At 31.6% G+C, this 13078-nt stretch overlaps 1 protein-coding gene and 1 pseudogene across 5 annotated transcripts; both read left to right on the forward strand.

The window, feature by feature from the left end:
* Positions 1 to 78: 78 nt before the first annotated feature.
* On the forward strand, positions 79 to 2878 carry LOC143901561 (cytochrome P450 4C1-like; annotated as a pseudogene). The gene is made up of 6 exons (XR_013258116.1): positions 79 to 312; positions 425 to 582; positions 1016 to 1133; positions 1247 to 1367; positions 2321 to 2500; positions 2580 to 2878. The product of XR_013258116.1 is annotated as a cytochrome P450 4C1-like (transcript).
* A 2905-nt stretch (positions 2879 to 5783) lies between these two features.
* Positions 5784 to 12870, forward strand: LOC143901560 (cytochrome P450 4C1-like). Of its 4 annotated transcripts, XM_077413997.1 has the most exons (7): positions 5795 to 5934; positions 6072 to 6102; positions 9566 to 9787; positions 11002 to 11111; positions 11390 to 11480; positions 11978 to 12163; positions 12365 to 12870. In XM_077413997.1, exons 3-7 carry the CDS (start codon positions 9631 to 9633, stop codon positions 12556 to 12558), a joined length of 738 nt encoding a protein of 245 aa, XP_077270123.1. In that variant the 5' UTR covers positions 5795 to 5934; positions 6072 to 6102; positions 9566 to 9630; the 3' UTR covers positions 12559 to 12870. The 4 variants fall into 4 exon arrangements, with proteins under 4 accessions (XP_077270121.1, XP_077270119.1, XP_077270120.1 ...); XM_077413995.1 differs by lacking the exon at positions 6072 to 6102 and having other exon boundaries at positions 5784 to 5934; XM_077413993.1 differs by having other exon boundaries at positions 5786 to 6123.
* The last annotated feature ends 208 nt before the right edge of the window (positions 12871 to 13078 follow it).

Raw genomic sequence — 13078 nt, forward strand, 5'->3', positions numbered from 1 at the left:
TTAAAAATCAATAAATTTTAAATTAAATAAAAATTATATATACGTCTCACTGCACATCGGTATCACACAATTATGCAATATGTTATTTATGTTTCAGGTGCAAAGTGGCATTCACGACGAAAGATATTAACCCGCACATTTTATTTATATATATTACAGCACTTTTTTTATTCAGATTTTGATCGAGGAAGGCAAAAACATAATCAAATCTTTGAAAAATGCGGGAGGCATAGTTGTGAAATATTTAATACCATTTTTTAGTAAACATACGCTGAATGTGGTATGATGTGCTTAGAACTGTACATTTTAAATGTAAATTTTATTCCTATTAATAAATAAAATTTAGACCAAAATCAAATTTTTTAAATTGTATAAGTATCACAATTACAACAAATAAATACTGATTCGTAAATAATTTTTACAGCCACAGATACTTTTGAAATATACATGATAATATTATCATGATACTTTTACAAATGCGTTTGCAGAAACTGCCATGGGCACTTTTTTACGAGACCTTGGTGATTTCCAGCAACAGTATCGAGAAGCGGTTCATAAAATGGGCGAACTTCTTGCTTATAGGTGTATAATAATTCATGTGTTATTAGATGTAATAAATAACTGTATATCCATATTCTGTCTTAATTAAAATATGAATTCGTATATTGTATAATTATATAAAGAGGTAAGTACAATAATACAATACTTAATGTAAAATATCACTTCCGTTAATTAGAAATTTATAAATTACATATCTGTTAAATTGTCTATTTAAAAATAAATAGAAGTAAATTTAAGAATAAATCGTTAAAAAAAAATATAATATTTTAACTATATAAGATTTTGCATATCTCTGTAGCATAATTTTATTAGTGTTTAAATGTATTCTTTTTTTATATAGTTACTGAAATAGTACTAATTGCAAGAGTGTATAAAAAAATTAAAGAAATGTGTGTTTTCCAAGTATTATCATGTTCTTAACATGTAACATGCCTAACATTTATTAATTATTTAGAGTAATGAGACAATGGCTGCACAGCGATTGGATATTTTCGTTGACGTCCAAAGGTAGAGAGCAAAAGAAGTTGCTGAAGATATTACATGGATTTACTAAACGAGTACGCAAAAATAATACTTAATATTATATTTAGATTATATAAAATTCTTTTCTTCGTCAGTACAAAATTAATAAGAAGTATTATTTGACCAAACTGACGTTACGTTTAATGTCGCAATATTACATTAGTTCATTTCTGAGGAAAGTCCATTTCGAGAGTCAACGACCCCGCCGGCGAATCAGCGTGTCACCGTTAATTATCATATCTATTTCGCGATCTATTTCGTCAGCCCCTCTGACGAGGCGGGCGGTATGTTTAAGATTGCTTAAAAGTTCACATCAATATCGGAGTCGAAATAATAAATTACATGTCAGCACCGCAATTGCGAGTACCGAGACTCGAGCGTGCTTTATCGCCGTAACGCGCCGTGACGACTTAACGAGTAAACAAGGAAACCGAGGCATTGCCGAGCGAATGATCTTTGCGTGTTCGTTTTGTTTCCTCTGTTTATAATTGTCAATCACGGATCTCTCGGGGACTTCTCTCGGTGACTCGTGTGTTGGAGAAGTCTCGAATTTGCGAGAAGCCCCCGAGAGTTTAAAAGGACGCGCGCCCCTGGCAACAGGGCCAGTCGCGCTCTGCTTTTCGAGTTGCCGCTGTCAATATTTCGAGTTGCTTGCTCCTTTTCTTTCGCGTGCGCTTTAGTAGTTAGAGTTGCTCGCTCTTTCGCTCGCTTAATCTTTCGCACTGCCTGCATCGGCGCTTGCATGCGCTTTTGCGACACGATCTCTTCCATCTTTATAATTGCGATGCAGCTTTTGTAAATAGTGTAATTAGACAAATAAACTGTGTTTGTCCGTCAACTCTGCTCTTTGACTGTCTCTTCCTATCCGCGGTTCGTGTCCTCGCTCGCGCGCGCGGTCCACTTTCGAACAGTTTGGTTTGATGACAGTTACTCACTTATTTAGTAGGCAATTTGGTTACATTTATCATTACATGGTAATAATTATCAAACTTTGCCAATATTAATCAAATCATATCAGGTTTTGCTAGAATTAACATTAACCAAATTATTTTGTCGCAATTATACCTATACGATTAGTTGAAACTACTTCACCAAGGTTCTTGGTGACATTAGCCAAGCCTGGATTATTACAACCAAGAATTATTAGACATTTTTTTAGTGTATATATTCAATTTTAAAATTTTAGTACAGCTTAAATTATTATTTCTAAAGCTTAATTATTGTACATGCTTTTTAGAGTTATATTTGGTACCTGCTGGAACATTCTTGCATCTTAACATTTACGGAGTCCACAGAGATCCTAATTTTTGGTCAAATCCATAAGTATTTGATCCTGATAGATTCTTGTCTGAGAAGATCCGACATCGTCATCCTTATTCGTATTTACCATTCAGTGCTGGTCCACGTAACTGTATCGGTAAACTGTATTTTTTATATCCTGATATATGTATAATACCATGTTATATTAACAGATTACGATATGTACCAAATTGTAGGTCAACGATTTGCTATGCTGGAAATGAAGGCCATGATAGCTCCTCTGATACACAATTTCTACTTGGAGCCTATTGATTATTTAAAGAATCTTCGGATGCAGATTGATTTGGTACTTTGCCCTACTCAGCCACTTCGTGTAAAATTTATCCCTGTCTGTAAAACAAAAGCAAGCCCTTGAAACAAATATTGACTTAATAAAGATCATAAAAGGCTAATAAGAAAAGGTTTTATTTGCTTACACAATAATTGTTAATAGCACCGTAATAGTAACACTTTGCACACGTGTCATTATCGGTTAAAAAATAAAAATATAAATAAAATGTAATAAAAAAACGTATAAAATATATTAAATAAATAATTATTTTATTATATAGTCAATAAACTATTACAGTATTTTATTGCAGTATTTTATTGTACATGATATTTTATTACACAATGAAACTGCATTGCAGCGCAAACAAACAATTATTTTTATAAATAATAAATAATAAGTTACGAAATGCTCTCCTTGCATTTCCTGTCACATCTGGCCATTTCATTGGCCTTTTTTTCTTTTTCTTCTTTTTTCATTGCTATTTTTTTATAGTACTTAGATTTGATCGGTAAAATAATTACTAAGATACACAGATCACGTAGCTTTGTCATACTTTGTACGATATTAAATACGACACGTATTTAATAATGTTGCAACAGCAAAAAGATAGAAAGATAGATTCTTCTTTGAGGATAAATTATTTTAGTAACTGCAATAATTTATATTTATTATAAAGAGAAAACTCTTAAAAAGTTGTAACAAATATGGTGGAAACAGAGAATGACCCTTAGTCAATTTTGTGGTCTTCTAAATTCGAATCGAATTGTATGCCAAACAATGCTGCATGGTGCTGCATTAATCTCAACAAATTTTAAGCTGAAGATAATTTTGGAGATAGGAGGAGTCAAAGTGGCCAAATTCCCAATATTGTCCAAGCACAAAAGAACACAAAAAAAAGTTAAAACTTCTTTGATAATAGTGGTAATTTGATTAGAATTAGTCCGAATAGTTCTCTGATCACCGTACTAATTAAAATCCGACCCCTCCACCCCTGTTGCTTAATTTTTTAAAAGGGCCCCCAAAAAATCTGTCCCCTAAAAAAGTTCTTGCTAAATTTCTCGAAAACGGAAATACAGTTACGAAAAAATGTTTCAAATGGAAGTTGTTTATGGAATTCTACACAAATAGGTCTTTTTAATTTTTTTGTAAGGCTAATCCTTTGGCTCGAAAACTCTCTCACTCGCTCACTCTCTCAATGGATCTTTCTTTTAATTTAAAGTATAAGAACTGATGCTGAGTCTGTCTTACTGAGCTCTTACCGTTTATGTAGACTCTAGAGCATTCTCGGCGGTTGGAGAAGTGACGATGCAATCACAACAGTACAATATTTAATTATACAATTTATACAATATTAAAACAATTCTTTTTTTTATTATAAAGTGTATTATATATTACTGTTTGTGCTGACATTGATGCAACACTAACTAAGAGAAGGAATCGAAAATAGTTGAAGAAGTTTTCAGATCGTTAAATATTTAATAGATACGGCACATTTATTATTCCATATTAATCTCTTTATTCATTTTAATATCAATTATGCAAATCATAATGCGACACTTGTTAGTGTCTCGCGCCAAGTACGCGCGGGCGCGGAACGAGACCGACCGTGACTTTTTTACGCGACGCGACAAGTTAATTACGAGTACTCGAGATGTTGAGATCTCAATAACAAGTGAACGGATCAAGTTCTAAGTAGGCTTGATCAATAACTTGGGGTCGATTTATATAAGAAGAGCGTTTTTATTTTTCCGCTACGTGTTCTACGAGCGGAGATATTGCGATGCAAAGTCCAAATGTGAAAATATTATTTATATTGCTTGTATAAGCAATTTTTTAAAGAATCATCATCATCATCATCATCCTCTTATAAAAGCGGTATGAAACTCTGAAGTTGGCCAAATCGCGTTTGCAATTGTTGCCGTGTTATTGCGAACGTAATTGGTCGTCTCGATTCAGTCAATTAATCGAGTGTATAAATGTTTTTCGCATAGATAATAACAAATAAAAAACATCACAAGGCGCGCGCGAAGCGCGCACTATAATCTAGTCATATCTAAGAAAAGCATGTAAAGTCGATACTCGAATTTATCTAGTTTATTGTTGTCGCTTTTCCGCGATGCCGATTGATTCTCTCGCTGCGCTTACTTCATGAGCAGTTGTTATCGTATTTTAATAGTTGTGTGTATTAAGAAGTTAATGTATAGTAACAGTATAATGTTAAAGCTAAATAGCGCGCGCGATGCGCGCGTCTGTGTTGTCTATTCTTATAAAAAGGTTATTAATAATGAATTTTAGATGTTGTTATTGTCTAAGACTGTTCAAGTCACTCAAATGATCAAACAGAACATCATAAAAGCGAATGAATAGTCAATAGTTCAGTACCAGAACTGATCAGTTACTCGCAAGCGTTTAATATAAGAACTTCGGTTTATCGTGACACACTTTATAGTAACAAAAACATTTGTAATAATGTAATATTTCTAAAATATTTAAAAATTAAATCAATTTTTTCTAAATTTACATGGTTGTTATGCACATGCATATTTTTTAATAAAATGAATAACACATTATATCTCTTAAAAATTTGTTAGTGGTAGAGTATTAATAAAGTATTTCAGAGTACTTTTTTTACTTACCAAACGTATTTAAGATATAAAGACTGTTTAAACATATCGATAAAATCGTCGATCGCATAAAAGCATTTCGACGATTTCTCTTCTCGAGAAATTCGTTCGAGAAGATTCGGTTTCCAGAAGAGAAACTGTATTCTCTCCTTTGTTGTTCCTTTTGTTTGTCGTTGGTTTTCTTTCGCATGTAGAAAGTCGACAAGTCACGCGGCAAAGTTAACAACAACCAACGGCAATACAAGATAGCGTTGAACTGCGGAGCGCTCCGAGCTGTGCACTCCTGTCACGTGACGCCTCATCCACCAACCCCGATACGGAAATCGGCCGGCGACATGACGTAAAGATCTCCAGCCTCTGCGGCGCCCAATGTAACGCGACGTTATAGAGTGACCCCTAAATTATTTAAAAGAAGAGATTTCATTGGATTGATGGATGAGATGTCACACATAAACCGAACTTATAAATTATTTCGCGTGGTAATAAAAGTCCTTGTTCGCTCTCGCTCGTAATAGTAAACGTCGCAGTCTTAAATCGATTCGTGGTAAAACTCGCTCTAAAACGTAAAATTAAATTGTTAATAATTCGGGAAAACTTTATTGTAAACTTTCATAATATTACAAGAATAAATTCAGGGTTCGTTGCTTACTGGTAAAAATCTGACTCTATATAAAATATATAAAACCGATCCTCTCCGTATCCTGGACTACAATCGCGCGCGCTTTTAAACAAGACTGTAAATGATACATATTTAGTGATTTGTGTAATTTAAGAATTAAAAGAAGTTATCAACACATAAAAAAAGTGAGCGTAGTGCCCAACAGAGTGTTCGTAAGTAACCTTTATTTAAAATAATACTTTAACAAACGTTTCGGTCTGTTATCAGAGATCATCTTTAGTGTAATAAGTTAAGGGAATCCTAAAGTGAAGGCTGAACTTCCTCGACGTCGGTAATGTCAACATTTCTAATCCTGTTTTTTATGTCATATATCTATATCTGTCCTTGTCTAACGAAAGGCATCTGTCCTTGTTTCGGTTGCTGCTCCATCTCTCGCTACACGCAATGTCAACCTGAATGTGCTTTTGGACATATAAAAGTTTATTTAAACTAATTTTTTTTTCTAGGCTTTCAATCTTAGATCTAATTGCACGATATTGTTCTTAAATGTTGTCCCTAGGTCATGCCGGTCTAATTTTGTGGATATTTATTGTGGAAATTTTGTACAAAGCAAATATTGTCGTCACGTATACCAAAAATTAACAAAAATATTAATTTTTTCTCGTTTTCGATATAAATTCGATCACCATGACCTAGATTTTGATGCGTACTTTAATTCTAGACAAGAATTTTGCATTTCTATAAAGCCAATTAAAAGATTAGTGCTAAGAAAAAAAGCCGGTATTACAGACGGCTTTAGGATCCCCTTAAGATAATACATAAAAACTAGTAAACCAAAGGATAAAAATAAAAACCGCAATACATTGCATTAATCGCATTAGTTCCTATCGCAATATAAAATTCAAATCAAACGCACACCCTATTTCTTCAAAGAATAAAAAAAAAGTCGAGAAATAAACTGAAATAAATAACGGATTCACAAATAACAACATGTCACATGTCAATGAACTAATATCATTATAGTGAAAATTTTACAACATGACTCTCTTCATAAAACACTATGACCGGTATTCATAGTTATTTAAAACCGTCTTAAGTTCAATCTTAAGATGTCATGAACCAATTATTACAGAGTCGTATTAGCGGCTATTATTAAGACATTACTTAAGACGATCTTGAACTCATCACAATACTTATGTACGTATTCAGAAAACATTTTTCTTACACGTTTATTTCGATGAAATGTTATTAAGTATTTGTAAATCCATAATTTATTTCAGTATACTCTTCGATTTTTATACATTGAAGAAATACAAAGTGCGTTTAATTCAAATTTTATATAGTATAATGATAGAAACTAATGCGATTAATGAGTTTATTGTGATTTATATTTTTGTATTTTTGTTCACCGGTCTTTATGATAAATCTTAACTTATTACATTAAAGATAGTCTGACAATAGACCAAAACATTTGTTAAAATATTATTTTAATTAAAAGTTACTGCCCAAATTACCTTGTTGTAGTAGTCCAAGAGCCGGTTGCACAAAACCCTCCCTCATCGAACATCCGGCTGAATTTTACTCGAATAGATAGCTTTTTTAGTGGTTAACCCTGTGTCGGGTTTTATATGCCCTAAAACTTAACCGAAGTGTTTAAAAAAGGGCTACTTCCGGTATGATTTTTTTAGATAAAACCCCCTTAAAGAACATCCGGCTGAAACTTGTGCCAATCGATTCAGAATGTCAAGCACTTTGATAAAAAAATATGTTGCCACCTCCCACCTTGACAGGAACCATGGCAGCAACCCTTAAACGTGACATATTTTCGTACCGTACCTCCCTCACAGAACATCCAATTTTTTTTTGGAAATGTAGCTTGAACATTACTGAACATAAAAAAACAATGCTGCCATCGTTGGCCTTGACCAAAAATTTTTGTGCCACCCGTAAGTCGCGCGACTTTTGGCTGCCAATTTGTAACGGGTCAATACTTCCCTCACAGAACATACGGGTAATCTCTTGCTATGAATTTACATAGAAAATAAGAAAATCTTTGACGAGAACGATCTTAAGAACCGACTATGAATACCGTCCATACTAGCGCGAAAATTCCAATCGAATATTTTGTGGAAAAAATAGTTTGTGATAAACAAGCTGCGCATACATTGGTAGAGGTATGGAATGAAACAAGGTAAGTTCATATAACATTCACGTATTTTTATTTCTTTATTCTTTATTCTTATTTTTTTGTGTGTATTTAAAATGTTAAATGTAAAATATAAAACATAAATATATAAATCACGAGAATTTTTTTAATCGCTATTGCTGTTGGAACTATCGACAGTATAGTCCTCGTCGTCACTATCATTATGCTCTATGATTAATTATGCTCTTATGCTCTATGCTCTATGCTCTATGAAGATTCAACTCTTAATGGAGTTGGATCTTCGTGGAACCATAGCTCTACTGGCCCTGGCTGAGGTAATATTTTTCGCCCTAAATTTAATTATTTAAATGATATATAAGTATCAAAGATTACATGACGATAATCGAACCAAATCGTGGTCGTAATGTCTTGGCGATTATAATGGCCAGTAGAGTCGATTAATATTTCCATTGTTGTTTATCATTTAACTGGCAAAGTAAAAGTAATTTATTCCATTTATATTTATGTTTTATATCCTACTTTTAAGATTTTAAATACAAAAAAATAAGAATAAAGAATAAGAAAATAAAAATACGTGAATGTGTGTGTGTTTGTATGAACTTATACTGTTTCATTCCATACCTCTACCAATGTACGCGCAGCTTGTTTATCACAAACTATTTTTTCCACAAAATATTCGATTGGAATTTTCGCGCTAGTATGGACGGTATTTATAGTCGGTTCTTAAGATCGTTCTCGTCAAAGATTGTCTTATTTTTTATTTAAATACATGGCAAAAGATTACCCGTATGTTCTGTGAGAAAAGTATTGACCCGTTACAAATTGGCAGCCAAAAGTTGCGCAACTTATGGGTGGCACAAAAATTTTTGGTCAAGGCCAGCGATGGCAGCATTGTTTTTTTATGTTCAGTAATGTTCGAGCTACATTTCTAAAAAAAAAATTGTATATTCTGTGAAGGAAGTATTGACCCGTTACAAATTGGCAGTTAAAAGTCGCGCGACTTACGGGTGGTACAAAAATTTTTAGTCAAAGCCAGCGATGGCAGCATTGTTTTTTTATGTTCAGGAATGTTCGAGCTACATTTTCAAAAAAAAAATCGGATGTTCTGTGAGGGAGGTACGGTACGAAAATATGTCACATTTAAGGGTTGCTGCCATGGTTCCTGTCAAGATGGGGGGTGGCAGCATATTTTTTTATCAAAGTGCTTGACATCCTGAATCGATTGGCACAAGTTTCAGCCGAATGTTCTTTAAAGGGGTTTCATCTCAAAAAATCATACCGGAAGTGGCCCTTTTTTTAACACTTCGGTCAAGTTTTAGGGCATATAAAACCCGGCACAGGGTTAACCACTAAAAAAGCTATCTATTCGAATAAAATTCAGTCGGATATTCGATGAGGGAGGGTTTTGTGCAGCCGGTTCTCCTACTATAGCTCCATGCTCTTCTTTTTATTTGTTGATTACTAATCAATTGAGTTCTTAGACATTAAAAGAAGATATCAGAAGAAAAGACTTGCTTAAGCTGGCTAATTATTTCGTCAACCAACAATGATCACTATTATACTGCTATTACTTACCCTTATTTTACTGATATCTAATTACTATGTGCATTATCATGGAAGAAAGGGGCGACTTATCAATCTTATACCAGGACCATCAGGTTATCCGATTGTTGGAAATGCATTTCAATATCTTGTTTCACGAGGTAAGTTACAACTTCACATACAATATTCCTGTAAATAAATATTCACCCCTATGCAGACAAATTTTTAAATATAATATTTGCAAACGTTTTTCTTTGAGATATACAGGGTGTCCCAGATCACCCGTACACCCCATTTAAAAGCTAGGGATGCAATTCTATCAAAAAATGTTGTAGACAAAAATTGTATGGTTTTAAGGGGGACATAAGATGGTGTCATTAACTTGACCTTGAATAGTTACTTGAAGGTCACTTGAGAAGGTCACCTTCAATTTTTTTAAATAGAATTACCTTTTTATTGCATATTCTTGTAGTTTATCTTGAGGGCTTTTCAAAACACTATAATAAAGTATTTTTTCATTAAGAATTTTTGGAATTATTAGGCTTGAAAGTTTTAGTATTTTGACATAAAATATAAAATATCTTGTAAAACATTAAGTTTTCGGTAATGTTACCTTAATACTTTTATGCACAGAATAATAAGACAAATCAATTGGTATAAAAAAAAGACGTACTTCCTTTAAAAAAAAAATGTAATTTGCAACATGCATCTGCATACTTTTTCTTAAAAGCAACTATGTCTTTTTTTCATACCAATTGATTCGTCTCATTATTCTGTGCATAAAAGTATTAAGGTAACATTACCGAAAACTTAATGTTTTACAAGATATTTCATATTTTATGTCAAAATACTAGAACTTTCAAGCCTAATAATTCCAAAAGTTCTTAATGAAAAAATACTTTATTATAGTGTTTTAGAAAGTCCTCAAGATAAGCTACAAGAATATGCAATAAAAAAATAATTCTATTTAAAAAAATTGAAAGTGACCTTCTCAAGTGACCTTCAAGTAACTATTCAAGGTCAAATTAATGACACCATCTTATGTCACCCTTAAAACCATACAACTTTTGTCTACAACATTTTTTGATAGAATCGTATCCCTAGCTTTTAAATGGGGTGTACGGGTGGTTTAGGACACCCTGTATAATTATCGATATTATTGCACGTTAACTACTTTTAAGAATTATTTAAGCTTATAGGTAAATATTTTTAAGCAATAACATTTATTTTCTAATTATTGAAGTTATTTGAGGAACAATATGAAATATCTAGGTATAACATTAAATATAACGATAAAGTCAATCATACATATTTCGATCAATATTTATAATATTTCTGTCAATTTACATAATAAACATATACATACATTTTTTAGAAGAACAATGGAAGATTCTGGTTACCACAACTGACAAGTTTTATCCCATTGGAAAAATATGGTTATTCTTTTTTCCTATAATATCCGTCCGTCATCCGAATGATTTAGAGGTGAAGTATGAGAGAAATATTATTCTGCTTTTTTTATTATTAATACATTAACGATAAGATGCTTATTTTTATATATTTTTTTATTTTGAAAAAATAAGTTTGTTTGTCAAAAGTTTGAAATAATTGTATATTTAAAATTAAAGATGATTATCTCTTATTCATTCACACATCTCTCAGAGATAATTGAATATTTAAAATACTTTTGAAATCAATTAATTGATTATTTAAATGGCGTCTGAATTAAATAACATTTAACTTAATATTTTCTGTAATTTTAGACAATATTGAGCAGCACAAAACATATCGAAAAGAGTCTTCTTTATGATGTTTTCCATCCGTGGTTGGGTACTGGTCTTCTCACTAGTGGAGGTAACATCACAATAAAAATATAAATAATGGTACATGTTTTACTAAATTTTGCTTTGGCTTCTTATTAAATTTTGTTTTAAGTTTCAATTATGTTAATAACAGAATAAATCTGTATAATTAAATTTAAACAGCATATATCAAATCACACAATAATTAAATTTACATATATGTTTACAACATCTCACATCAATCATGAAAAAATAATTGTATTATTAAATATAAAAATAAATTAATAAACTTGATATATAATCACATTGAATATAAATATTATAAAAAAGATAATAAACGTATAAAAAAGAATTTCTTTCTTGTACGTTATATTACACAATGTGCCGTCGTAAAAGTTTAAACACATATCACAAAAAAATACATTTGTAATATGGTTATTAAAAATCAATAAATTTCAAATTAAGTAAAAAATATAGATACATATCTCACTGCAATGTTTGTTTCGCATTGTTATTCCACAATTGTGTAACATGTTATTTATGTTTCAGGCGCCAAGTGGCATTCACGACGAAAGATATTGACCCCTACATTTCATTTTAATATATTACAGCATTTTATTCAGATTTTGATCGAGGAAGGTGAAAACATGACCAGATCTTTGAAAAATACAGGAGGCACAGTTGTGAAAGATTTAGTACCATTTTTTAGTGAACATACGCTGAATGCAATATGTGGTATGATGTGTTTAGAACTGTACATTTTAACTGTAAATTTTATTCCTATTAATAAGTAAAATTAAACCAAAATCAAATTTTTTAAATTGTAAATATTAATATCACAACATAGATACTGATTCGTATATAATTTTTACAGCCACAGATTTTTGAAATATGTATGATAATATTATCATGATACTTTTACAAATGCGTTTGCAGAAACTGCAATGGGTACTTCTTTACAAGGCCTCGGTGATTTCCAGCAGCAGTATCGAGAAGCGGTTCATCGGATGGGCAAACTTTTTGCTTACAGGTATAATAATTCATGTTTTATATTAGCTTTAAATAACTGTATATCCATATTCTATTTTAATTATAAAAAATTTAAAATAATAAAAAATGCGAAAAGGTAAAATTTTCTAAAAATTTAATACATTTATAATAAAAAATACTTTATTTTTACGTTATAATTAATTGCACATTTAAAAAGAACAGTCGGGAGACATCACGCAAAATCTAATATTTCTCAATCATATTTATTTATAAATTTTACAATATTAATACTAAATATACACGCGCGCGCGTATATGTGTCTGTGTATGTATATGTACAAATATACATAAAGTACAATATATGTATGTGCCAAATAAGTATATTTGGCGTGACGTCTCTCGACTGTTCTTTTTAAATGTGCAATTAATTATAATGTAAAAATAAAGTATTTTTTATTATAATTGTATTAAATTTTTAGATAATTTTACTTTTTTGTATTTTTTATTATTTTAAACTTTTTAACCCTTAACTAACACACGTCCGCGATCGAACGTTATCTGTACACGGAGTGTTGTATACCCCACACAACTTTGAACGTTGATTACGGCGAAATGGAGGCTTCAATAGGCTTGAAAAAATCAACTACGTACATTAAATACT

The sequence above is a fragment of the Temnothorax americanus genome, unplaced genomic scaffold (assembly GCF_048541705.1).
Source record: "Temnothorax americanus isolate GAGA-0224 unplaced genomic scaffold, ASM4854170v1 Scaffold346, whole genome shotgun sequence".
In the NCBI taxonomy this organism is placed as follows: domain Eukaryota; kingdom Metazoa; phylum Arthropoda; class Insecta; order Hymenoptera; family Formicidae; genus Temnothorax; species Temnothorax americanus.

Bases quoted from the DNA above. Each gene is read 5' to 3' on its own strand.
- LOC143901560 (XM_077413995.1), top strand. From the start codon at position 9,631: ATGATCACTATTATACTGCTATTACTTACCCTTATTTTACTGATATCT. The intron at 11,112-11,389 runs GTGAAGTATGAG...CTGTAATTTTAG, and splicing joins GTCATCCGAATGATTTAGAG to ACAATATTGAGCAGCACAAA. The intron at 12,164-12,364 runs GTATGATGTGTT...ATGCGTTTGCAG, and splicing joins TACGCTGAATGCAATATGTG to AAACTGCAATGGGTACTTCT.